The sequence below is a fragment of the Passer montanus genome, unplaced genomic scaffold (assembly GCF_014805655.1).
Source record: "Passer montanus isolate IOZ18808 unplaced genomic scaffold, ASM1480565v1 scaffold46, whole genome shotgun sequence".
Lineage (NCBI taxonomy): Eukaryota > Metazoa > Chordata > Aves > Passeriformes > Passeridae > Passer > Passer montanus.
In genome coordinates this window covers 5,922,405-5,950,209 of record NW_024369485.1, presented here as the reverse complement: position 1 = coordinate 5,950,209, position 27,805 = coordinate 5,922,405, and the positions used below count along the sequence as shown (strand labels likewise).

General features: G+C 42.7%; 1 protein-coding gene across 2 annotated transcripts in view; it reads right to left on the bottom strand.

The window, feature by feature from the left end:
• Nucleotides 1-25,854, bottom strand: part of FKBP1B (FKBP prolyl isomerase 1B) — a 45,158-nt gene extending 19,304 nt beyond the window's left edge. Inside the window, exons 1-2 of one of the 2 annotated variants that reach the window (XM_039721654.1) lie at nucleotides 25,715-25,854; nucleotides 22,456-22,503 (exon numbers count right to left, since the gene is read on the bottom strand). In XM_039721654.1, coding sequence (XP_039577588.1) covers nucleotides 22,456-22,503; nucleotides 25,715-25,751 — 85 coding nt within the window. In that variant the 5' untranslated portion in view covers nucleotides 25,752-25,854. Of the gene's footprint in view, nucleotides 1-22,455; nucleotides 22,504-25,237; nucleotides 25,466-25,714 lie in introns of those variants that run through there. The other variant, XM_039721655.1, reaches the window with a different exon arrangement.
• Nucleotides 25,855-27,805: the final 1,951 nt, after the last annotated feature.

The following is a 27,805-nucleotide window of genomic DNA, read 5'->3' as shown; positions in this document are numbered from 1 at the left end:
ATTAGTGTGTTGGCTGAGCATGGAATAAAATGAACATGTTTCATTACCTTTAGATAATGACTGTATTTTATTTTGTTTTATCACAAATTCAAAAAAAATTGAGTCAGGTTTATTTTGGCTGGTTTGCTGCATTGGTGTGTCTGCTAAATATAGGTAAACCAAACCAGAGCTCCCTGCTCAAGTTTGACCCTATTAATAGAAATATGCATGACCCCAGACACTCCTACATTAGTTAGTCTGAGTCAGGGCAGACTCCCTGACTCATCCAAATTGCATTTCTCATTTTGGGTAACAGTGGATGGATGTTACAGGAGGGGCAGTAAGCGATACTTGTATTAACACCTTCATTTTTGGAAATTCAGTGTGCCTGCTACAGGCAGCTTGAGGAAGGAAGGCAATAAATAAATAAATCAAACTCTGGCTTGTACAGAGAGACAGCCATCCTTCCCCTGTGGGTAGGGAAAGTGTCAAGGAACAAATCAGATAGTGGGTACAAAAGGAACAAAACCCCTCCATCCTGCTGTTTGCTTGCACTGGCACATGCCATTAAATGTGTATGTCTTGGGGGAATGCCAGCCTGCCCCCAGGAAAATCTGGCTCATCTCGAGGAGAGCCATCATTTACTACTGAAAAAAAAAAAAAAAAAAAAAGAAGGAGCAGGGGTAGTGAGAGGCTAAGACGATCAGGTTTAACTTTCACTGGCCTGAATCCAAACATGCAAGCACAGGCTTAAGAGAACTTTCTACTGATGTCTCTGTGCCAACAATAGATGTGGACAGGACAAATATTTACAGAGCAAAAGTGGAGGCAGACTAAATGGGAGGAGGCAGACCCTGCCTGCAGTGGATATTGCAGCGCTGGGGCCGGGTGAGCGCAGGCCGCAGGCAACAGGAGGGGCTGACCCAGCGCCACATCCACGGCCAGCTCCCTTCCCTGGGCATGAACAGCAGCACAGTCACACTACACATCCTACAGAACCACCACCTCGCTCTGGGTGAGCCCAGGCAAGGCTGCCCACGGGCTAAAACCTGTTCAAAACAAACCAGATGGTTCTGGAGACCCGCTGGAGGTGTTGACTCTGGTGCTCCACGCCCTGAATGCTCTCTTCATGCATCTCTCTGAGGTCACCTCACTCTATAAGGCTCTCTCCTCAACACCCAAACGTGTTGCAACATTACAGGAAAATGGATAATTTGGCTGAAAGATGCCTCTCTCTTTGCCTTTGAAAACATAAAGTAAATATCATAGTACTACGTGTGTATCTGACTATGTCCCTTCCTCTTTGTTGTTCATCTTCCTCAGCAGTCTGAGAATGAGAGTTTCTCCTAATCCATTTTTTGCACAGTTAAGCACAATGGAGCTCTTGAATGATACTACAATACAAACATAATCAAATTCTCCTTTTGCTGTTCCAGGAAACAACAATGCTATTTAAAAAAATAATAACTCTATAGTAGTGGGGAGAACATTTCAGAGCAAAACTTTCTTCAAAAGCATCTGCATTGAAAACAACCAAAGAACCATTAAAATGGTTGTTTGGTTGTGATAACTGGTTAGCTCATTCCTTATTTTTCGTTTTTTCCACAGCTAAATGTGTCACTCACCCTGAAGAGCAGTTTATCACTGTGAATAAATTCAGTCTGTAGATCTCCCCAAATTCCCTTTCCTGAATATTTCTGTCTGAAACTCAAGAACGGCCACTGGCTGAACACTGCAGGATGGATCTTTAGCAAGCAGAACTGTGAAATAAATAGCCACATCCTGAAGCATCTGATTACAGGGCTATAACTGCATTATTTCAACCATTTCAAAAGCAATTACTCCCCTTCTTCCTACACACCCATGTTTACTGGAATAACTGGAAGCACTTTCAGAGATGCATGGAAAAATACAGAAACTGTCTGAACAAGCAGTTATGTAATACAGGAGTAAACACAGTTCTCCAGCTGGATGTTAAATAGTGAACTATCTTCTGCTTCTCGGTCACTTTGAGCTTTAATGCCTTAATGTCCAGATGTCCAAGGCATGCCCAGGTGTACAAATAAGTAATTTTCTATTTATCTTTTCTACTAAGAAAACAAAATCAATAATGTAACTCCAAAAATGTCACAAACTGCAGCAACATGCAGCTTTCAAGAAGGAGATGAACATCCTTCCTATGTAGCCCAAGGAGACCCATGAAGCAAACACAACCCTGTGTCCTCACAGATAAAACATTTTACCTGCTGTGACTCTCATATTGCATTGCAGAGTAGCAGGAGGGTGTTCCTTGCAACTGCTCTACTGTGCCCATCAAATTCCTTGCTCTTTCTCCCTCTGACTTGTACATGCCAGAAATTAAGACAGGCATGTCCCGACCATCTGCAGGAGCTAAATCATGCATGGGACATTCTTGTCATCGGGTTCTCAGTCTGCCCAAAGATTAAACAGAAGATGCGATAAACTGCCCTGTGAGGCCAGTAGCAAGCTCTGGGATTGTCTCCAGAGCCATGCTGAGGCTTGTGAGCTGAGTGAATGCTCCAATGCACAGCCTGGATGCTGCTCCATGAGCACTTGGTGTGGTGCTGCCAGGAAGCAGCTCCCCAACACGGCATGTGCATGTGGTATTGCTACTGCCAAGACAAATGTAATCATTCTCATTCTAATCCTAAAACCCTTCATTCTCTTCCTTCTGTTTTGAGCTCTGCTTCTGTTCTCCAGGCAGAAATCTCTAAGAAGGCGCTGACCTGTCTGATCCCAACTGGGGTCTGAGCCAACATGGATTAGCACCAGTGGAGAGCTACAAAATCATGGCTGGGGCATGTCAAGGTCATGGATGTTTCCTCAGCTGAAATTGCTCTCTCTCTCCTTTACAGCAATGTATCTTCGACCTAACTTTGCAGCTTGGAGAGCTGTCTATGCTCTGAGACTTGGGGTATTTCCACCTTGCATGCCGGGGTCATCCAAAGGCTGCCCTCAGGATCAGACGTACTCTATATTCAGACAGTGAAATACAAGTGCAACCCCGGGCACAGCCCAAGGGACTCTGTCTGAGCCTGTCTGGCAGCTCAGTGCTCTGCCAGGCCATGGGCACATGGCAGGAGCAGTCTGCAGCGTGCCTTGGGGCAAGCCTGTGATCAGGAGCAGTGGCTCACACACCTTCCTGCTCCCTGCCCTTGTCAGCTGTAATGTAGACACAGCCTGGGGTGCTGGAGAACGAGAACGTGCTTGTCTCCCACCCTGCAGAGCCCCTCGAGACAGAGGCTGAACGTGCCACATCTCCTACACCTGTGACTCACACACATGTACATAACAGAAGGCAGTCAACATCTTTTCAACATCTTTATTAAATAAACTAGTAAGTACTTAAAATTGCAAGCCAAATGGGACCAATCTTCATTTAATGTGGCCAGACCTGTCTCCATGATTCATAACATCAAAAAGTTCAGCAAAAGCTGACAAATACACAATGCCTGCTGTGGAGCCACTCACACAATCTCCTTTAAACACAAAATGCAGTAGGTAGTAACCAGATTAAAAATGTCACACCAACCAGAATAGCAGAATGTAATATCTGGTCTCATACACACTTTCTGTTATATAAAAGTGTTGGTTGAAAATACAAATTTCTCCCAACATCTCTGCAATGCTCACATCAACACACCCATGTCAGAAACAACACTAGTGACAAGTGGCACCATTTTTATAATCACAGAATCATTTAAGATGGAAAAGACTTCTAAGATCATCAAGTCCAACCATTAACTTAACACTGCCAAGCATTTTTTACATGTAAACATGACATAAAGGGCAGATATTTGAAGATAATTAGGTGTCTAATGATGTAGTAGTCATACTGCAGGCATTTCAAATGCACCTGGGCATCAAACTCCTTTGATTTCAACACAATTATTTTAGAAACTTTTCAACTCTGAAAATTTTCTTACGTTTTCCTCAGACATGAAATGTAACTATCACAAAGTTATAGTAATTACAATCACTTCAAAGCCCACACATCTCTTTTAAAAGTTTAACTTCCTAAGTTATGAAAAAAACCATCTATGACATTTAACACTTACAAAAACCCCAACTCTTCAAAGTGAGGAAATGGACAAGTCAGAACATTGCGAAGTTCATCATGTCCACACAGTAAAAAAACGTCTTTTTATTATCCAGCATGAAGAACCTGCACTGCATCACAGCAGGCAGCCATAATTCTAATACTGAAATTTCATATAGCTCTCCTCAGCTTTGGTGTGTATTGGGTAGTGGAATATGGAATATATCAGTTGATGTGTGTGTTAATCAGACATTTATCATTATTCATGCTTGTATTTTGATGGAGTATTCATAAATACTAATTCTGAGTCAGCTTTGACCTGGCAATCCCCATGGAACAGACTGACATCCTACTTGGCTGAACTTGCTCACAAGGCACATCCATCGTTTGAAACCTGAATGTATTTCTGCCCCTGTCAACCTGCTATCTCATTATCTCACTATTCACTCACAGAAGAAATGATGAATCATGAACACTGGGGTACAGGGAACCAAATACACTCAATAAAATTAACCTCATTATGTCAGTTGTGAGTAGCACGATGAAAATCTCTGAGGGTTACTCCAACACAAGAAAAGAAGAGTTGTGTTCTATTGAAAATAATGATGAACAAATACTTCAAGAAAAATCAGCAAAATCAGGGCTACAGGTGAATTTGCATTTGAGACGTTTTGCTGTGTGACATTAGCAGATGAGAATTGTGACATCTTTCATGAAGGTTTTTTTATTATTTGGTTTGATCACTAGGTCTAGAAAATACACAAAGTAGGTAGCATTTTATACTTAAACAGAACAAAACTGTTACAAAATCAAGTGAAAAATCTTACACCCAAACTATGGGGTGAGGCTGTATTTTGCCAATAACAAGAGGCCATCTATGTTATTCCTTGTCACGTCTATGATGCAGACTTATATTGGGGAAGGCATCAAGGTGCTCAGTATCACCACGTACAGACTGCACCACTGCCCCTGCAGTGCCCAGGTCTGTGCAGGCAATCCCAGGATCCTGCTGTGTCCAGTGGAAGCATGACTTAAAAATCAACTTCTGTGTGAGGTACACACAAGGGTATTTCTAGGTGGGATAATTTTATTTTACAATCATTCTGTAGGGATTTTTTCCATGTCCTTTCAAATGTGGCTATTTTTCTATTTCCCATACACAGATATCCTTGAGGTATGCTTAAAGCCCAACCAGTGAACACTGCTTGCCAACATTGGGTTTTCCTGTACCACAATACAGTTCTGATGTGTGTGTGACACAGAGACTCAATAACCACGTGCCCTGTGGACAGGAACACACAGCAGAATAAGAGTCAAAAAGTCCTGCTGCAAAACAGGGCAGAGCTGACAGTGGGCCAGGGCTTCAGATGGCCAATGTCCACTCCTGAGAACAGCTGCTGCAGAAGATTGCTTTGCCTGTACTATGCTGATAAGGCAGTGTTTTCCAGAAGAGTCAATCAAATAAAGGTTTTAAAGAAGAACAAAGTAGTGGGATGACAATTAAATGAGACGTGACGATTGCAAGGGGATTTATGCAAACAGTGTTTGTTACCCTGAGCAGCACAATGGCTTGTCAATCTTTCTGAGCTGTGTGTTCTGTGTGCTGCAGATTCCCTTGGAAAGGCTCCCCTCTTGTAGGTGTTGCTGTCTTATGCTGGGCATGTCTAGTACTTACCATTTTTTATAGAAAGAGCCATTACAGCTGTCTGTTCCCAGCTCCAGTCCCAGGTTTCTGCCCAGTAATCCCCACATCAAAGACATACCTTGAAGTCAGACACCCATCTGTTCCAATGCAGCTATTTTGGTTTTCATATACAATAAGCACTATCTAATAAGAATTGTATCAACCAAAGTGGTCTAAAAACATAATTAAGTCCTCTGGCTAAGCATGGAAAATTACTTTGAAACATGATCTTACATTCTATAATTGATCAAGCATTTTTAATATCCCTTTAATACATTTCAATTACTTTTCTGAGAAGTGACCAGTTCTAAGGATGTCCAGTGCAAGCTGGTGACCAGAATGCAAGTGGATGTAAGTGGTTCAGAGCTGTACCAGCTCATTCTTCACAGTAATGAGTATCTTGTGCAAAATGCTGACTGTCCTCTGGTGTCAGTGAATTCCACCCATGGCAGGGCACCATTTTGGTGGTGCCAAGCATTAGGACAAGAGGCAAAAGGCAGAATCTGATGCACAAGAAGTTCCACCTGCACATGAGGAAGAACTTCTTTCCTGTGCCATGACTGAGCCCTGATCAGATTGCCCAGGGAGCCTGTGGAGTCCCCCTCACTGGAGATATTCCAGAAATGTTTGAATGTAATCCTGTGCCCTGTGCTCTGGGATGACCCTGCTTGAGCAGGAAGTTGAACCAGATGAGCCACTGCAGCCTTCCAGCCTGACCCATTTTGACATTTACCTGACCATCACCCAGAAGCTGGAAAAGCATTTTGATTGACACTGTTTTGTAGGTGTCATTCATTTATATAAAGGAAAAGGTATCAAAGGTTCGGACACACAAAAAATGAAATGCAAAAGAAGAAAAGTGACTGGCATGATCAAACCCAGGGAAGCAAATGAGTTCAAGTTCAAACATTGTTATGGAGGGAGTTGGACAAATTACCAGCCCAGCCCTAAGAACCACGAATCTAGGAAGGGGACTAATCTACACAAGGAAAAGACCATTGAACAAGAATGCTACCAAAGCTTGCAAAATACATGACAAAACTTCTAATTAATGCACCTATATGCTAGAAGTGATCCTTGCAATTTCTTTTTCTGACTTCCTCCTTTAATGGAGGCTGCAGGACTTTCACGAAATAATTCCTGTTTGAATTAGAACTGATTTAAAGATTTCTCAGGGAGATTACGTGATTACCATTATTGATTGGTGTTCATTTATAAATCAGAATTGCCAGTTCACATGTATTCCTTATGTTCAGGTGAACATGCAAAATTTCACTTTCCAGCTATGATATCTTTATGTCTCTTGGGAACTAACAGATCAATCCAATTGTCCTATCAATTTTTTATTCCCCATGTAAGTAGCAAACCATCCCTTAACCCCTGCTGAATAAATTAGGCATTTTATATTCAGAAAGGTCTCCCAGAACTTCTACCATCCTCATGTATCTTTCCAGTGCTGTAGACTACAGAACTGAGCACACAGTTTTTGAAATATCTGTGTGAGACCTCTGGCCCTCCTCTCTTCTCCTCAGTGCTCCTGTTTATATATTCATGGATTGCAGTCAGCTTTTTGGCCAAAGAGTAGCTCAGAGCATGTGTTCAGTCGATCACCAACCAGCACTCCTCAAGTCTGTTTCAAAGTCACTGCTTCACGTGACAAAGTGCTCCTATCTGTAAGCACAGGAGTCACTCTTCGCTCTTTCACCTTCATGTTTGTTAAGAGTTTTATAGCAACTGAAACAAGTTATTTGCTTGTGACAATATTGCAGTGATCCCTCTTACTGTGAATCAATGACCTATGGGATGAGAACATGGAAGTGTCTATTAATTTTTATCACCTTGATATCTTCCTCCATTGATAAAAACATCGCAGTGGGGCTGACACCAACCCATTTTAAGGTCTACTGGAAAGTCCTCTATTGAATAAGCCAATTTTAGATCCACTGGCATGTTTTTTAAAGTATCTTATTCAAGGTACCATGAATTCCTTGCAGACTATGATGGAAAACTTCATGATCTTCTGTAAACATTATCCAGTCATCCACACACTGACTCCTTGAGAGCCAGCTCCACAAGATTTTCTACCAATGACCCCAAAATTGCCTGTCAGTGCTTAAAAGGTATTGGGACAATGCCTTTAATAATAGTCTGTCATTTTTGGCCAGTTCTGAAGTGATCAGGCAGTTGGGCCAGATGACAGTTGTAGGTCCCTTCCAACTGAAATAGTCTATTCCATTTCAATGACATCCTAAATCAGAATTTTGCCACTATTACTCACCAAAAACGCAGATGAGAAAGACCCACTGAACAAGGTACAACACAACATAATACATTTCATAACTGTAATACTGACACAAAACAAGAGTCAGAATTTCTTTTAAAATGTTTTGAACACTAAAAACCCATACTCATTTTGACCTGATTTTTTTTAACATTATAATCTAAGATCTTTATATTTATATTGTCTTTATACTATGGCACATATACACCGGTATTAGAGATGTCTTCCTTGAACACATCTAAAAACAGGAAAACAAATTGTAAACATCCACCCTAATCCATCTTAAATGTATAAGTGTTGATCCCATATTTAAGCTAATACCATAATCTGTTGTATAAGATATGCATCACAGTTTAAAAAAATATATGGTATGCTGACTTATTTTTCTAAGTTGTTTCCCCAGCTCTCTGGCGAAGAGCAGGGAGAAAAGCATCCATGGTTTGTGACTTCTCTCCATAAAAAAGTCCTAAATACCTTCCTCATATGAGGGGCCTGCCAGCAAATCCACCCTCACTCAGCTAGGCCAAGAGAAGCTTTTCTGAATTACCAAATGCTGCTTCACAAGGAGCAGTAAAAGAAAGGTTCATCAACACCATTTTTTCACTTTTAAATCTAAGAGCCTTTTGCAGGGGAAAAAGTATCCCCATCATCTTGTGCAGCACTGTCACCACCTCAGTGTAAGGTGGGCTCTTTAAATCCTTCACCCTGGTAGTGCCTGTGACATTCAAATTGATACCTTCCTCAGGATCTAATGTAGTTCAGATGAATCCTGCTCAGTGACAGGTTTATACAGGTTATACTCAGAAGTTACCTTGGCTGGTGATAGTGATTCATTGTCTGATAAGAAGCTAATTATAAAGGCTTGAAATTTGCAAATGCTCAGCAGAAGGGCAAAGTACTTCCTTTAAAAATCATACACACTGTATTTGTAAATATATTTATAACAATAATTCTTTCCCCATGTATAGACCCTTGTCTTCCTATTCCAAGTAAAATGCTCTCATTGTGCACCACAATCTCAGCTCTGGAATGACTGTCCTCCCACCCCCAAATAAATGTGCACAAAAATGTTCCTTATTACCAAGAAGGAAATTTTTTGTCCTTCTTGGGGAAAAAAAAAAAAAAAGTCAAATTTATTCTGAGATCGCTTGTATAAACAAATAACAACGCCACTAGAGAGTCCTCTTCACAGCAGTGTTATACATACAGACCATGCTAACCAGAAAAAAATTTGTTCCAGTACATTATTGCAGTGGAGAGCTTGAGTTTGCTATGGGAGAGTCCCCAAACTGTGCACTACTGGGAAGCTGGACAGGGTAGAAACATGAGAAGGAAGCAGAAATAAATACTCCCTCTTGCTCCCACAGGCAAGTCTTCTCTTCTCTACAACCACCTGAGTGCTTTGGCTCCCTACACCACTGCAACACTCCAGGCCTGCTGCAGTGTCAGATCACATGTGTGGATGTTGATCTTTCCACCACCCTGCACTTCCATCCTGTTGTCCTGATGTCCTTCACCACCACTTCTTCCCTCCTTCCCCAACTTTTCTTTCACATCAGATTTTCAGCCCAGTTCATAGCGCAGCCACTGCAACAGTTCTATACCCAGGACAGAGTGATGCAGAGGCAGGAGGGAAGAGCTGGCAATGTCCCTGCACCCCCTGTTTCAGCCCCACCTAATCATACTGTGGCACCTTCAGTGACTGTGACAAGCAATTATGCTGCAGCGTAAGAAACATTTTCAAACCAGGGCTGGACTCGTGTGTTCTTTTGGATGTGCTGAAAATCTCCACTGCTTCAACCTTTGAGGAAGCAATCTGAAAACAAGTCTCAGCACTGCTAGAATGTGCTTAAGAAGCTGCAAAACAAGTAGCACTAAAAACTCTAACACAAACTTGCATGTGACTAAACAAACATACTACAAAATTCTTCTAGATGTGTATTACAACTTGTTGAAGTATTTAAAAAAAAACTACAAGAAGAAGAAGAAGAAGGGTGTCCTATGCATAGTAAGAGACCAAGAGGAGGGTGCAGTGGAAGGGCACATTGGGGACATTAATTTATCCACGGTGTGCCAGACAGTGTCCTGTTCCTCTCGGATGCCAGGCTCCTCGACGTCAAAACCAGAGAACACTTAGCATTTGTCTGACTTTTATCAGCTGACACCCTCTTGGCCTGTATTGTACAGCAGTTTCTCAAGGGAAAAAGAAGAGCTAAGATAAGTACTGCCCTAGTGGCCCCTGCTTTTTCAACACAGCTACTTGTCCACAGGACGTACAGAGGTGTCCAAAACCTCAAGTGAATGTGGCAGGCACTGAAGACTGGGAGCTATTCTTATCTCACTGCCCTCTATAAACACAATGGCCAACCATGTCCCTTACAGCCTCATACAGCTGTCAGCATCTAAATGCTTTGTAGCCTCCAAATGGGCCAGTCCTACAGTGACAGACTGAATAATAGAAAGATTACAGGTTGTGTAACTCCATTACAGTATGGTGGTGCTTTGCAATCAGTCAATGTTTCTTTTCACACTCCTGCAGGGAAAAATCCCAGCCCAAGATTTTATTGCTCTTTTGCTGTAAGGCAAATAATTTCTCAGCTCTCCATCACCTCTGGCCCCCGTGTTTATAGCTCCACACTCTCTCAGGTCCAGGCTACTTTGTTTCCTATTGTTTTCCCAAATGATTTAGAAACTTTTGAATCTGAAGAGGAGCTTTGAATGTGGTATGATAGCAAGTCTTAGGAAAGCATTTCAGAAATGGTTCTGCAGTTTTAAGAAATCAATGTACTGCAAGCTTTAGTTACTTTATTGAAATACAGTGAATCGTTACAATCAAGTCCCCTATCCCTTACAGCAGGGAAGGACTGAGTCCTTATTCTGTTTACAATGCTTACACAAGCAATCAAATCAAGACTGGCTAGAGAAAGAGAAAATCTAATAAAAACTAAAGTACATAATGGTTTTCCACCATTTATCTTAAACAGTTTGTTCTCAAACCATTTTCTCAAACACCTTTTTTAGGTCTGGAAAAAAAAATAAACAGCTCTTCTACAGAGTTGGTATACCCTATACATAATATATATAGGTGGGTAATGCAATAGATAAGTGGGAATGTAAATATAGTAGATAAGGAATTTAAAAGACCATGATTTTTTAGCCTCAACTTTTCTAGAAGCTCGCTTTGTGCTCTGGACACAGCATTTCCCATCTGAATGTCCTTGTCTTTTAAAGGGGAGTAAACAAAAAAAACCCTTTTCCTTTTCCAAAACAATTTAGTGAATGAAGTGAGTAGCTCTTTGATCAGATTCAGCTTTCTAAGTTGTCCACAGGGGACTACTGATGGCAGTTCTTCATGACTGTATCAACTCCGAATTTGCATTTGACTCATACGCATTTAAAACTCCCACACCCTCAGCCAGGGATTGCAAAAAATATTGAAAATGAGATGAGCTTTATAGCTGATTTCACAAAGAACAAGTTTTAATGGCACAGGGAAGGATCATTTTGTAATGAGGCATTTCCACTCTGTTCCAATGACTTTTGGACATCTCTTCCCACACTTACAGGTCCTGGAGTCCTCAGTGTTAAGACATAAAAGGTCAGGACTCTTGAGTTCCAAGCAGGAAAAGGCAGGACATGACAAAATGGGCACAGTCAGATGACAGCCCTCAGCTGTGCTGTGCAGGAGCACTGCCCACTGACCTAAGCAAGAATCTGAACCTGTCCCTGCTATTTATTTGACTGAAGATGAGTTGCAAATGAAGAAGAAATTCAAAGGACAGAATAAACTGAAAGCTGTCAGTGGGGCTGTCTGCACTCTCCAAAATCTCCCCTGACAGAGTGGGACAGACATAGCCATACTTTTCCAGAGTTGTTGCCAGCTGGCCACTGAGAGACACAAGGGTGTGGGGAGCTAGTCACCCAGGCAGAGTGACAGAGGAGCAGCTCCTGCTCTCAGTGGAGAGACACTGCCAGAGAGTGACCTCAAGCACAAGCCAAGGTCAGGTGTTTCAGCATGACACTGCAGAAAAGTGTTTGTCTCTGTGAATGGAGCCCTACAGAGAAGGATTTGGAGGCACTGGTGGAGGAACAGCTGGACATGACCTGTTAATGTGTGCTTTTAACCCAGAAACCAAGCACACCCTGATCAGAAGTGTGGCCAGCAGGTCAAGGGAGGTGATTTTCTCACTCCCCTGCTCTCATGAGATCCTCACCTGGATGCAGTACTGCATCCAGTTCTTTAGTCCCCTGCACAGGAAAGACATTGGGCCTGTTACAGTGGATCCAGAGGACATCTGAGGAGATCACGAAAAATGTCAGAGGGCTGGAGCACCTCTCCTATGGAGACAGGCTGAGAGAGCTGGGGTTGTTCAGCCTGGAGAAGAAAAAGCTCCAAGGACACCTTACTGTGTAAGTTTCAATACTTAAAATTTTCAAAACATGAAATACTTAAAGTTTCAATACATTAAAAAGACCGAGACGTTTTACCAAGGCCTGTAGTGACAAGATGAAGGGCAGCAGTTTATAGTGAATGAGGGCAGGTTTAGACTAGATGTAAGGAAGAAATTCTTCCCTGTGAGGGTGGCGAGGCACTGGCAGGGGCTGCCCAGAGAAACTGTGGATGCCCCACCCACACACTGGAAGGGTTCAAGACCAGGTTGGATGGGACTTGGAGCAACCTGGTCTAGTGAAAGGTGTCCCTGTCCATGGCAGGGGGTTGGAAGTAGAGATCTTTAACGTCCCTTCCAACCCATGATCCTATGATATAGATACAGAGTTGGCAGCAGCCTATGAATTTCAGAGTCAGATCCTCAATCTTCAAAACAAAATCTGTGGGAAAGGCTTTTTCAGCAAAATTGCAGCTTTTACCAATAAAATAATTTATTTCAGTTCTTCAGGCTGAAAATTGTACGTTCCAGTCTGAAAATGGAAACACTTGATGATGATGCCTCAGGAACTTGTCCACTGCGGCACCCAGCTTCTATTTTCTTTTATGTACTCTAGATATGGCTCCATTGCACTTCCAAAAGTATGAGGTGCTCCTGTCTTCTTGAAAATCCCTGCTTGTAGCAAAACCAGAAATATATCCACAGAAGAGAACAAAAATGTAAGTTCTTATAACTGGAATCCCTATATAGTATCTTAGTGTAATTTCCAAACAACTACATGTTTGGTTTGTGTTTGGGTTGGTTTTTTTCTAACACAGTGTAAACAATTTCAACACAAATCTATACTTTCAAAGTTGCAACAGCAACAACTTCAACATGTTAGGAAGTAGCAAAATATATTTTCACTTTGGTCATTAAAAACTAGATAAAGTCAATGCATCTGGGAGTGTCTTTTTTTTTTGTAGCAATCACCAACTGGAAAATGAACTAATCAGGTGTTAGGTCTCTTCTGCTCTACAGCAGGAAAATACATTCAAAAAACAAGAGAAAAAAAGTAACTGAGAAAAAAAAAAGTAAAAGACAATCTTGCTAAATCAAGGTTGTCACATCATTAAATGTTCAAAGGGAAGTGAATTAGAGGAGGAAGAGACAACTAAGAACCAAATAACTATGCAGGATTAAGTGAAAAAGATCTGGAAGGAGTAACCACGCTTGGGATATCATAAGAAGAGACAGAGGGAGATCTACAAATCAAATGTACCTCACAACCACTGCTGTAACCCTGAAGTTAGAGGGTCCTAGCGTGTTGGATGGGAAAGAAAAGACTACACTGCCTAAGTACATGGACCTGCTGCCTTGACTACAAAGATCCTCTGGCTCTGCCTGATGACACCACAGCTACAACATTTAAGATCCTTCACACTGAGTGATGTGCAAGGGAGTACAAACTTCTGCAGGCAGCAGTCTTGTGGAAAAAAAAAAAAGTTAAGAAAGATTTACAATGCCCTTGAGTAAGTAAAGCTAAATAATATGTCTCAGTTGAGAGATGCTGCTTTCAATATAAAGTCCCCCCCACCCCCTGGCCCTGGTTCAGCAAGACTCAGCAGAACTCCTGCCAACACCGAGCTGCTGCTTCCCGCGGCAGAGCGCGCGTCCTCCGAGGCCGCCGGCTCAGCTGCTTCCCAGAGCCAAAAACGGGGACCATGTGAGCTCCTTGGCAATGTCCTCCCCAGGGATCTCCCACACACATCCCTGCAGCACTTGGACCAACACAGAGTGCTGGAGATCACAAGCCTGCAGAGGTCTCTGGCTGCACAGCATCTGCTCAGGTAATGCACCTGTCGGGGATTACACACATCCCTGCCGTGGATGGCACCATGTGCTGTCCAATTAAGAAAATCTTCCCCCTTCCACACTCCCTGCCTAGCTCAGCTGCCTGACCTAGGAACCGTATTAAGCTCTTTATCTAATCAATAGAAAGAGAGGCATATCCACAATCCAACTATTTAGGTAACCCAAGGTAACTAAGCTCTCCGTTTAGACTTCTTAATTAGGTAAATACAGTGATGTCAGTTCTATTTTGTCAATAAAGGGAGACAAGCCTATCACTGGTGCCAGCTGATAAGAGCTTCTCTTTGGCTGATGTAGGATTATTTGTACATTTTACACTATCAAATACTATTCATTGCACAGTTTTTTCAACAATTCTTTGATTTTTGGCTGCATAAATTACTAGAAAATGATGTAATTCTTGTAAGCACCTGGAATTCTAATGATCAAGAATTGATGCAAATCTTTCAGGTCTAAGTCCTAAATACAGGTATGAGCTGTAAGCAGGGAACACTGGAATCACTGAAAATAAGTAGAAAGAGGTACCAGAAAAAAATACCTCATTTGAAACAGCAATCTAATTTTCTAAAAGATGGCACTTTTTTGGATCAGTTCTGAGCTTTTAAAAACTTGATGAACACACGCTATTAGTTCTCTGGTACTTTAGATAATCTGCTTTGTGAGCTTTTTAAAAAAATACCTTGAAATCCACTTCCTTGAGGCTTTTGTGAGGTAGGAGTAGGAAGTTTAATTATTCACTAGCAGTTTCATTTCTGTGCACAACAGGAAGAGAGAATGATGCTACAATCCCACCACGAAAGGAAATCCTGCATAGGTTAGCAAGTGTTCCAAAATCGAAGCTAGCAGTCACCAAATCATTCAGCACATCTCATGCTGACAGAGAAGTCTCTGTCAGGGGAGAAAGTGCCAGTGTATGCTATCTTGAAGAAATCTATTTATAATCTTCTTTACTCTGCAAGAATGAAACTCATCATGACTTCTTCCCAAACGAATATAAGACAGTGTTCATGGGCAATCCTGAAGCCTTCCCTTTCTTTGCCCGGAGCATATCAGCAGCAGTCCAAACAACACCTCAGTGCCATGGGGAACACCCTTAAGGGGAGAAACTTCCAATGCTTAGTCAAACCAAGGCTTCACAGCTGAGGCTGCCAATAAGAACACTGTTGAAATAGTTCAAGGTCCTTTTCTGATTCACTTACCCACATTAAATAACATCTAACACCACAAGTGATTTCAGTGAAACCAATGGGCACCATACACAGCAACACAGCAAAGAAGGAGCAACTGGGAAACTTGGAGCTGCAGTTCATTACTGATCCTTTTCCATCAGGCAACAATTTGGTCTGCTCAGTTTAAACTCACTCTGCTGCTGAACCTGCTACTTTTTCTCTTAGAAATCTCGGAACCTTTTTATTCATCAAATCACTTTTTCACATCAATAGCCTCTTACAGTGAGTCCCACTGTACTTGCAAACATTAATTGCATGACAATTTTGGGAGGCACAGTCCCTTTCTCCATCAAATTTACAAAATGAAAGAGCAAGTAATATACCGACATCAGTCACTAAGCTGGCAGCAAAACGTGTAGGATAAATCTCTTCTGCTCAGACGTTTGCTTCTGGAGTCTGACCACTATTATCCCTATCAGGCCAAAGTCACTGCTAAAATACTTCCAGGGATAACTAATCTATAATTAAATAAGCAAAGATGACAATTTTTATCTCTTTACTGACAGAGTTTAAGACTTGCAGATTGTTTCTAAGGGGCAGCAGAAGACCACATTCCTCAAGGAGGACTAAAACTGTTTTTTGCAGTTATGATCCATCAAAGAAAAAAGATGCTTCTAAGTGCTTAGCTGCCACCAAGATCTCCACAGTGGTAAAAAGCTTTCATACTTTCAAAACCAGGGCATTAAATAAAAAAATACAAAAAATTGGCAGTCCCCAAGAGATGGACAGACATCACACTCCTCTGGTATATTGTATCTTGGGAACAGCTTGATTAAAGAATTAAATTCCTTCTAGGTAAGCAAGATTTAGCTGGCTTTAAATCAAGGTTCAATTATAATGTCTGTTACAATACAATTCTTATTAATGATAGTTCTAATTGCAGTGTTCACTATCCTCTTCCAAACCCAGCTAGACAGCCTCCCGGAGACAAAGAATTTTGATTAAATGCCTTACTTAGTTCAATTTTCCTCTCAGCTACACATGCAGAGATCCAACTTGTAGTATACAGATGTTTCTGAAAGTGGGACCAGAGAAATAACATCCTCCTGTACTCACCTGGCACAAATGCTGGCACAAGGCTGATGTTTATCCAGTCACGCTCAGAGACAAACAGATGACACTCTGTAAAGTCACTCTGAATTTACCTTAGCCTTTGTGAGAGTACATCACTATAGACAAATCTCTGGCTATTACCACAGACACTTAAAGCTGAGTTGATTTTGATCCAAGAAAAATAGGCAGATCTTTTTGGCAAGGATTATTTCAAGAGAATTGCATTACATTTCTATTGTGTTAAATGGAAAATAGTGTTTCTAATCATGATAAATCAAGCATATTCTGTGAATTACTGTTCATTTATATCTATGCAGTATGCTTTTATTATATAAAGAGCTTTCAACTTCACAGACATAACCATAATTCTCAACACTACACCACTGCCAAAGCTAAAGAAACAATATGAAGTAATTCTGGCAATATATGGGAAAAGAAGATGATATGAATTTGTCCTCAGACCACTAGGAAAAGAACAATTAATCATTTGTTCTGCTTTAAATAAAACCCTTCTTCCTAAACCAGAATGACTTTGTACAGCTCAGCTGCAGTAAATGGAGTAGTACTCATTTATTTCAATGTGGAATTTCACTTCACGCATTAAAAAAAAACAATAAAAAAATCAACTTCTCAGTATATAAATATTTAAGTGGAGAGGGAGGTGCTGGGCTCCTCTCCCTGTGATTCAGGACATGTGGGAATGGTTCCAGGCTACTCCAGGGGAGGTTTAGACTGGATATTAGGCAGCATTCCTTCACTGAGTGGGGCGCCCACCACCAGAGGAGTGGTCAATCCCCCAAACCAATCAGTGTATAGTACTCATTTATTTCAATGTGGAATTTCACTTCACGCATTAAAAAAAAACAATAAAAAAATCAACTTCTCAGTATATAAATATTTAAGTGGAGAGGGAGGTGCTGGGCTCCTCTCCCTGTGATTCAGGACATGTGGGAATGGTTCCAGGCTACTCCAGGGGAGGCTTAGACTGGACATTAGGCAGCATTCCTTCACTGAGTGGGGGGCCCACCACCAGAGAAGTGGTCAATCCCCCAAACCAGTCACTGTATGAGAGGACTGGGACAATTACCTTCACAACATCTTTTAACTTTTGGTCACCTCTGATGTTGTCAGGCATTTGGAAGAGATGATAATTTTAGGTCATTTCCAACTGAAGTATTCTACTCTCTTGGAAATCTATTTAGTGCAATTTTGGGGCAATAGTCCTAGCCTAAAAAGTCTATGAAAAATCTTCTGAGAAAAGTCCAGTTTAATAAATAACTAATTATTTACTGTGGTTTTATAGTCTCACTCAAATAACACAGTTCCAGCACACTAGAAACACTGGTTATCATCAGTTCCTTAAAAAAGTAATTGCATTATAATCAGAGTTTTACAGGTGGCCAAGGAGAAAGATGAAGAGGTTAAGAATTCAGCTCTGCCACAAGTTACATGGGACAAGAGAATGTCAACTCTGAATAACTTGGGGAAAAAAAGTTATGCCCTCTCATTGTCATGAGCAGATTTAGATTCAGTACACACAAAGCTGGTGTGAAGGCACATCATCCTCCAGCAGGAGGGCTGGGAATGGGATTCAGCTTCCTGGAGTGCAGGTTTTAGCTCACAGTCTCCAGACAGAGCATATCTCTCCTCAGTGAAGGTTTTGTTGAGGGACATTTCTAACTGAAAGTCACATTTTGTATCATGTTCATAAATCTTTGAAAATTCTATACTGCCAATTCCCATTGCCAGAGTCAACAAATTTAAATTGCAGGAATCAAAACTGCAGAAAATGCCTTAATTCCTTTTATGCACTCCAGGATTAATTAGTTTGCTTGTACTACTGTCACTGGTCCAATGTAACCTGAAGACCCAATCAAGATTAGGTCACCATTACAACAGGCATGAAGAAGGAGGCAGTTCATATCTCAAACTGCCTGCAGTCTCTCTACAGGAGGCAGACAAAGTACAACTATCATTTTGCAGATGGAAAACAGAAGGAGTAAGCAGATTGCCAAAGGCTTTGAGAAGCTTGCTCCAGGAAATCTGTGACAAAAAACATGACATAAACCAGTGCTGCTGCAAATGCATTTCAGTGCCAGTGCTCTGCCTTATCTATTAATCCCATTACAGCAATATTGTGTTAGGTAACTTTTGAGATTAAACATGGATGCTGGATGCTAAGAAGAAAATATTATATTTGTTACATTTGTTAACAAATATAACATTTTTTTAACAAAAATAAGCATACAGGAACCTGAGCACATTTTTCCATCATATACTAAGACTGGGACTTGGTTTCATGTTCTATCACAGTCCGCCTATCTAATCTTCTACAATTATCTGGACATCTATTTGTGTACTTAAATCAGTCTGTGCAAAGCTGAAAAATTAGCAGGTGATTTACAGGACCAAAGTTAGGCACTAAGGCATGTTATGAAAGGGCAATTAGGTACTTCTGAAGGGTAATCCAAAAATCCTGCTCTAATTGTAAAGCAGCAGAGAATTACTCCTAAGGGGAAAAAAAATAATTAAAAACAATCTCCTTAAACAAAGAGGTCCTTTCTAAATTGCTCCCTGGTGAGGTTGCACCTTAACTCCTGCTGCCACTGGAACTGAGGTCTGTTCCTTAAGGCACCACAATGCTCTTGGGAATCACACTCCATGCCATACCCTGAGATTATGCATCCAGTTGATCAAGGAGAGAAAGAGGAAAAGCTGCCACATGTAACAGCCTAATAGCTGGAGTGCTGACAGCAGAAGTGTAAAACTCAGTCACAGTTCTCCTTCATCTTGAGGAGATTCCAGTTCTCACTTCCCACTCCTCCAGAACATGTAGGGTTGTCAGACTAGAAACTACCCTGCTGAATCTCTACCTTGGTGATGAAGCATAAAATCCTGGAGGACAAGCAGGCAGAGCTCTAAAGCTCTGCCAAACATCTGGTGTCCCAGTCTTTGGTCCTCTCTGGACTTTTCCTACATGAACCACCAGGACAAGTCATACAGAAAGCTTACTCCTAAAAAATGGAGGTTGCTGTGGGCCTTTTACTCCTGCAGTGACAGCAGTCCATTCCTGTCCATCCTCTCTGCCATCACTCCCCATCACATGGTAAATGCATGCCTGTGAGAGCAAAGGCAAGAGGGAAAATAAGACACTACAGAGCCCACAGCCCACTCCTCACTGGAGTCTCCTGAAGATTCATAACTTGCTCTGGCAGAAGAGAATCCATTTTAGCCTCTCCTCTCCTTTGAGACAGGAATAATTAGTGGGCAGGCAATGTTTTTTCTATGCATGCACAAGAAATCAGGACCAACCATGCTTGTGCTGAGGAGCTGTATCACCACAGTGTGTGTTGGTGTGAGAGCAGATGGGTCACTGCAAGAAGTTACATGGCCTGCCCAGCTGGCACCACCACATGGGAAAATCTTAGGATTAACAAAAAGGTATTGAATTAATCCCCAAAGGCAGGGATTGCACTACAACTCCTTCCATATCCCTGCATGAGTGCCTGCAACAAATACTCACCCTCTTGCCTGCTCCTTTCCTTGCCCATGGCTTCTGCACTCTTCACTGCTCAGTGTCCAAATTAAACTGGAAAGAGTAGGAAATTTCAGCTCTCTTCTCCCCAGGAATGTAATGCTTGAAGTTCAGGATGTGGCAGGCAGAGTTATGACCCTCTCCTGTTGCAAGAGCCAGCTGGGGATAGGTTTGCCATGTCTGAAACAACTCTTCAGTTATTACACACCAAGTGGGCTCCCACAGGCTGTGGTTTTGGCTCTCTGCTCTGCTTGATCTTGGATTCAGAGCTGTGCTCCAAGCACTCCAGTGAGGTCAGGCTTCTCCAAATAATCTCTGGATCCTGATAGAGTCAGTCAGTGCATGGTTCCCCCACCTCCCATAACACAACACCTCCTCACAGGTATCTGTGCCCAGCCTCAGAGTGCCACATTGGCTGAATATGGAGATCACTTGAGAGTTATACATGCTAAACAGTATTAAGCAGCCCTGAAAAGCAGCATTTCTGGATCTAAGTGTCTTAGTTTTTCCTAGCTCCCATTTGAGGTGCCAAGGCACAGGTTCTGCATTTCTCTGCAGACTTCCCTCTAACTCAGCTATACAATTCCTAAAGCAGCACTCAGAGGAGTGTGGTGAGGATAAGTATTAAGCATATTGAATAAATAAGACAGAGATCATTCTAAGATAATTACCAGGCATATCCGGAATCTCATCAGTACAAAAAGAAACTGCACTGAATCCAGATAAAACTGTTTTAAACTAAAATTCAACACCTACATGTCATCTTACCCACATGCTTTATAGATCACTGGAAGGAAACACTTTATTCACTAACCATGGGCTCAACTTAAAAACATCATCACCAAAGACTGCTGGCACCAGCAGTGGAACTGAGGTGATGAGTTTCCTCTGATATCTGTTCTAATCTGGGAAGGTAAGAGAGGTTGCACAGTACCAGCAGCAAGATATATGGAGAAAGCACAGTTTACACTACAGATTGATTTAATGAGTTTTATAAAGTCTTTTATGTCAAAGCCAGCTTACAACAGCCTCATCTAAGACACTATCTAATATCAACAGCAGTATGCAGCATCTCGTTATCTTTCACATTTACCATTCACACTCTCTGATGTTATCCAGAAAAAATGTGCTTTGTGGGAGCCACCAGGCTCAAATTTTTTTGCCTATTTCAGTTCTGACATTTAAATTTATCTTGAACTAACTAGGGGTGGGAGGTGACAATTTTATTTCATAAAACCTTTTGAAGTTTGGACAGGAAGAGAAACATCTTTCAGCATCTTCACAAAAATAATTTCAAAACATCTATTTTCATATCTAAGTTACAGAGAAAGGTCTGTAAGAGCTGAGACTGGAATGAGAGATCCATTTAACATCTTCTAAGTCAAACTAGAAATCTTCATTAGATCAAAATACTTTTAATATATAAATGTATAAATGGGAGCTTAAACCCAGACAACCTCCACCTCAACCCAGTGCACTAACTCCCATATAACCTTCTGAATGGTGGTATTATTGAAATTATATAAAAGGTTCATTGAAAATACAAACAGGTTTACTTCATTAGTCATGTTTATTGGAAAATGTTCCCATCTTGCTCCAGTTGTAAGAATCAAATACAAAGCTAAAGGAAAGCAACAGTTACCAGAGAGAACTTTCCTATCCTGAACACTAGAGGAAAACATTACCTCACTATCTAGGCCCAGATCAGAAGCTTCAATCCCTACATAATGCATGTTGTCTTCTTAAGGACAATATCTCAAAAAATGGCAGCTGCTGAAGTGAACTTCCCAGTTGGAGATTCAGACTACAGAGACTTTTGCATCCCTTTGACAATTGACATAACTACATACAAAGTATAACACCATAAACTGATTTAAAGAACATTTTCTTCTTCAGCATAAGCAGCCCCATTACCCAGCTCACTGCTTAAGATGAACACAAGTCCATAAAGCAGGTGTTTAAACAGACCTGGTATTGATCTCTGCAATCTGGAATGAATTTTACTGCCAATACATGGACACATGCTTTTAAGATATATACAATCATTAATTGTCTGTGTCAAGACAAGAGGCTATAAAAATATGAACCCAGCATTTTGACTGTTTCATGCTCAATTTCATTAGCTAATAAAATGCCTTAATGAATCAGGTCTGCAGCTTCTTCTGCAAGGCTCCCACCATTGAACACTACCCATGGCAAATCTGCCAGCAGGCACATCTAGCTACTGTAGCCTGAACAGCTCAGTTAGAGTGAAATAGGCAGGAAACCCACCCAAACATTATGCAATGGATTATGAGTGACAGAACAAAACAAAAAATACAACAGACATCTGAAATGGGAAATGACTCTTGATGTGAAGCAGTTGGTATTGAAGAACATCCAGAACATGCCTTACCTGTGTAGTGCACCACACACGTCTGACCCTTCTTTGGAAATGTCCGTCCTGTTAAAATTATAAAAGGTTAATCTTTTCTTTTCTCTGATTGACCAGGCTAGGCAAGTTTATCTTTTAAGAGGAAAATGCTGAACTGAGGTCTGGTATCAGCCATTTGGTTACATTAGGATACCCGAGACATCCACATGACAGCTCTAGGCATAAGTGGCTCCTCATACAACTTGGAGCACGAGTCTTACAAGGAGCAGCTGAGGGAGCTGGGGGTGTTTGGCCTGGAGAAAAGGAGGCTCAGGGGGGACCTTATTGCCCTCTACAACTCCCTGACAGGAGGTTGTAGTGAAACAGGGATCAGTCTCTAATTCCAGATACATGGAAGCTAAAAATGAGGGGAAATGGCCTCAAGTTGCACTGGATTAGGTTTAGATTGGATATTAGGAAACATTTTTTCACAGAAAAAGGCATTGGGTTGTAAAACACTGACTGCCCAGGCAAGTGGTGGAGTCACAATCCTTTCAAGGGTTGAAAAAACACACGCATATGGCATCTGAAGACACGATTTAATGGTGAACATGGTGGTGGGGCTGGGTTGACAATTGGACTTGATGATCTTACAAGTCTCTTCCAACTTTAACAATTCCACGATATATGACTATGTGTTACCAAATCACTAATATGCAAGACAGGAATGGGACCTGTCTTGCATATTTTTAGGGTAAAGGGTCCCAGTTTGGCTGCTGTTTAGCTCTCAGACCAAGCAGTATTTTTCTTAGATAACTCTCCCTATATATGTGTGCATTACATATGCATTTACATTCTATAAGTGCAAAAGGAAATTCAAAACTCCATGGATTATAACTTTTAATAATTCTCAGAATGTTTTTGCTATATTTTTTCAAATAAAGTCTCAGCCTGACATTGTGTGAAAATCCATTTGTATTCACATCTCTAATGACTTCCACTCAAGAAAGACAGCTCTGTGAGGGCATCTTTAATTAGCAGGGATGGGTTTTACAGAAATTTTCACAGACAAAAGCAGTATAATTTTGTAGCATCAGGCAACAGTACAGCAGTAGTACACTGAGTTATTTCAAGAGCCTGGTAGCTCCTCCTAAAATGTTCATACTGAAAGGAAAAAAAAGCTTAAATTATTTGCTTGACATGAAATGAAATTACCATTTCCATTTTACCTGTTCTAGGTACTGCTAAAGGTACTAAAAGCTAAGGGATGACTCTCAAGGCTCAATTAGATGCCAATGGTGTAGTAAAGATGCTAACCACGATTTCTCAAGTTTGGCCAGGGGAGTGCCTGGGTTCAGAAGAAATTAAAATAATCAATTAGGTTAATTATTAAGGAACATCTGTGACAGAAAGCTAAATACTGGGGACTGAGTTAGGTTGCCCACAAAAGCTGTGGATGCTCCATCCCTTGAAATATTCAATGTTGGGCTTGATGGGGCTTGGAGCAATCTGGTCTAATGGAACGTGATGGGGAGTGGGGAGGTTGGAACAAGATGATCTCTAAAGTCCCTCCAACCAAACCATTCTATGATTCTATGAAACTGAGGCTCATCTTTTAGCTGGCTTTCTGGCTCTTTGGTCAGAATTAACATGATAAGAAGTCCTGCATTACAGGGCACTTCACAGGGTATAAACCAGCAGGTAACACACAAGCTATGGTCTTGGGGTTCACATCCAAAACCACATGAGCAGTACAAGGCAGAGGGCAGGCTAATATGATGAACCCAGAGTTACAACACAAAAATTGAGAAAGTGGTGCTTCCAAGTGCCACCTGAACACCTTGTTCATTGGCTTGGCTGGCTGGAATATCCCTAGCTGCACCTTGCACAAAATGCAGTACAGTAGGTATCTGGTACGGTCACCATGGTATGCTAAAGTGGGATTCATCTCTTTTAAATTCACAGCCATTTAAACTATCATATGCCAGTCTCCTGGGCTTCCTGTATTGACAGCAAAGAATTAGCAGTGCTTTGAGAGAAAGCCAGCCTATCCAGAGAAAGGCAAGACAAATTATTCTCTGGAGATGGCCACAGAGAAAACCCAGAAGACTGCTTTACACTAGCCAGCTAACCTGAGAGAAGTTATGTGAGATGAATCCTCCCTCCAGTAAAACAGGCATTATTAAAATGATCCACTATTATACAGAGATCTGAGAAAAGCAGTTTCAGACCTTATGGACACACACTCTGCTGTGTGAGTTTACCACCAGCAAAGCCAATGAAGCTACATAATTTTACATCAAAGCCAAATTAAAAGCAGAGATTCGCAAGACCACTGACTCACTGTGGCTTAAGACAGTGTTTAAAGTCAGCTGATTTTGATTAAGACTTGCAACCAAGAGAACTGATCCATACAGCCTTATTTGGAATCACATATTACTTACAATGACAGCCTTGATCTATTTAATAGATAGAAAATACTACTGTGAGGTAGTTCCAGCCTCCTTCCTACTCCCAACTCAGCACCACTACTTAGGTGGGTATAAGTATTCTTTTTTTACATCTGTGCAACCAAGAGAAGAATTCGATCTCTAGAGCTAAACAGCACAGAGGCAGGAGCCAATTTAAAAGCATATACAAAGAAAGGAAAGATACCGGGCCAAGAAACTTAATCTGCAATCAACTTGAACGAATTATTTATGGTTGTATATCAGCCAATGATGAGTCTGGCCTATTATATAGCTACATATGTATGCTAGAAATTACATTCTCTTAAAAAAAAACCCCAAAAAACCCAAACAAAAAAATCCCAAAACACAAGCACCTTACGGAATTATAATGCCAAGGGAGAGCAGAACACTGCGAATCAGCTCTCGAAAGCCAAGCGTGCGCCAAGGAGAGGTGACTGCCACCCGGGCTGCACATCAGCCCTCGCCAGCATCCCACGCTGGAGCGGGAGGCGGCGGTGCCTTGCCGGGGGATGCCGGCACGAACGCTCGGCAGCCCCGGCGAGGCCGGGCTCGGCACCGGGGAAAGTTTGGGCTCCCCGCCGGGGCCGTGCAGCTGTCAGCGGCTGCCACGGAAGCCCCGGCCCCTCGCCGCCCCCGCCGCCCCGGGCGGCCGCCTGGCCGCGCTCCGCCTCTCCCGCACCGGGGTTCGTGCCCGCGGGGCTGCGGGGGCGGCCGTGCCTCCCTCCCGCCTCCCCGCTCTGCCGCCGGCGGGGACGCGGCTCCCTCGCTCCCGGAGCCCCCGGGTGCCCCCGTCCCCGCGCCGCAGGGCTGCTCCCCGCACGGCCTCGTACCGTCTCCCGGAGAGATGGTCTCGATCTCCACCCCCATGGCGGCACCGGCTCGACTCAGCCCCGCTCCGCGGCGCGGCCGGACCCCCAGTGCGGGCAGTGCCCCTGGGCGGCCGCGGGCAGGGGCCGCCCCGGCTGCCCGTCAGCGCCCGCAGCCAATGCGGGGCAGGGGCGGGGAGCACGGGGAGGGGAGGGGAGGGGTCCGCCCGCCCCCGCTCCGAGCGCCCGGGGGCCGCGGGGACGAGGGGCGGCTTGCGGCGGGGTATCCCCGGTCGGCATCGCTCCCCCTCCCCGCGGCCGTGCGGAGGATGCTGCTGCCATCCCTCGGGCAGGGCTCGCTTTAGCGATGGTGCCCGCGGAGCGCTCCTCCGGGGGTCTCGCCGGTGTTTGCTCCCCGTGTGCCCGTGCGGAGTGCGAGCGGCGGAGGGCTCAGGGCGTGTGCGGGAGCGGGGGGTACCGGGGGTGCTGCTGCCGGCGCACCGGGCAGACAGGGAAAGCGAACGCCGCGCTTCAGACCATCCAGATACCAGGATGGGTGCGAGTGGAGGGTCGGCATTTCCCGTCACAAAGAGCCGTGGAGGAAGGCATCCGTGTTCGCACATTGTGTGCGCGCTGAAGGGAATGGCCCCCCGATTCTGCTGGTGAACGGCAGCATCAGGGCAGTGGTACCCACCGCTGGTGACCCCGCACAGCAGCAGCAGCAGCGGCGGGTCTCCAGCAGGCTGGCAGTGACCTTGAGTTTCAGTGCAAAACAGTTTCTAAGTTCTTGTTCATATCCATGTATTAAATTGAAAAATCTATTTATGTATGGTGTTCTCATGATGTGAGATTACATAGTCAACCTTGCTACAACTTCTTCTGGGGAGTGCACCTGAAATAGACTATTTCCTCATGCACTTACAGTGTATTTGAATCTCAGGAGATTCCACTGCCTCTAAAGGAATAGTTCTGTTTGCAGTTCTGTGTTTTCTGAGTTAAAAATGGAACCACAACATCATCAGTTTTTCAACTGAAAGAGCTCTCTGTATTCATCTAATTCCAACCTGCACTTCTCTGACATTGCTTTTTCAAGATTTATATCTTTTACAAACTGGGTTCTCTTCAGGAAAAAAGATCTTCCTCTATAGGGAAAGTTGTCAGGATGACTGAACTGAGGAATTACTGTGCTGGTTTGTAACTGTGATAATGTGGCCCTTGCATGCATGCTCTGAGCTACACTGACCATCTCCACACAACTTTTCACATTACTCTCATCAGACTGTTCCTTCACCTGGGTGCTCGACTGTATCTGTCTTTCCTTGAGGAAATACCTGAAATACCAGGGCTGGCTGCCTGAAGTCCCCCAAAAATGGGCAAGTGAGGAAAATCATGAGCTCACACGAGTTCAGAAGCAGCTCAGAAGCAGTAATGAGGGCTGAACATGGATTCCTTTCACCTGCCTCCCATTCCACTGAATTCTGCATCTGTTGGTAGCATGTACAGAATAAGCAGGCACTTACTGCAGTTTATCAGAGGAGGTCTGTAACAGTGAAAATTCTGAAAAGGGTTTCTTTTCCACTGCCAGTCTCAGAGTGTCATTTGATTTCTGATCAGTAGAAAGGTACTAAAAATGCATTTGAGAAATAGAAAAATGCCAGGTAGGAGGTGAGTGGCACAGAAGCATTAAGAACACATGAATATTGCTAATTCCAGAGGTGCCTCTGAGTCATTACAGAGCAAAAAGGACAGCACAAGAAAAGCTGAGTGCATAAGGGGAGTTATAAAGGGAAATTCTAAGTACATGGTGTCCTATTCACCCTCTTGACTTTACAAGAAAGGACTGCTTTCATCCAGGCTCCAGGTAGATGTCTGTGTCCTCTCAGATGATCAGAGCATCAGAAGGCATAAATCCAATGAACAAAAGCAAATGATTCTTTGCCTGGTTCACTTTAGCTTTTATAATTACATGTTTCCTTTGATCAGGCCACACATCTCCCCATGATGGGAGAGTAGCTGTTCTTGAGTTGTGTCTTGTGACAGGAGATTGGACCTAATCACATAATGGACGTAGTTTAGACAGGATCACAGAATATCTCCCTCAAGTGTCATCACAAG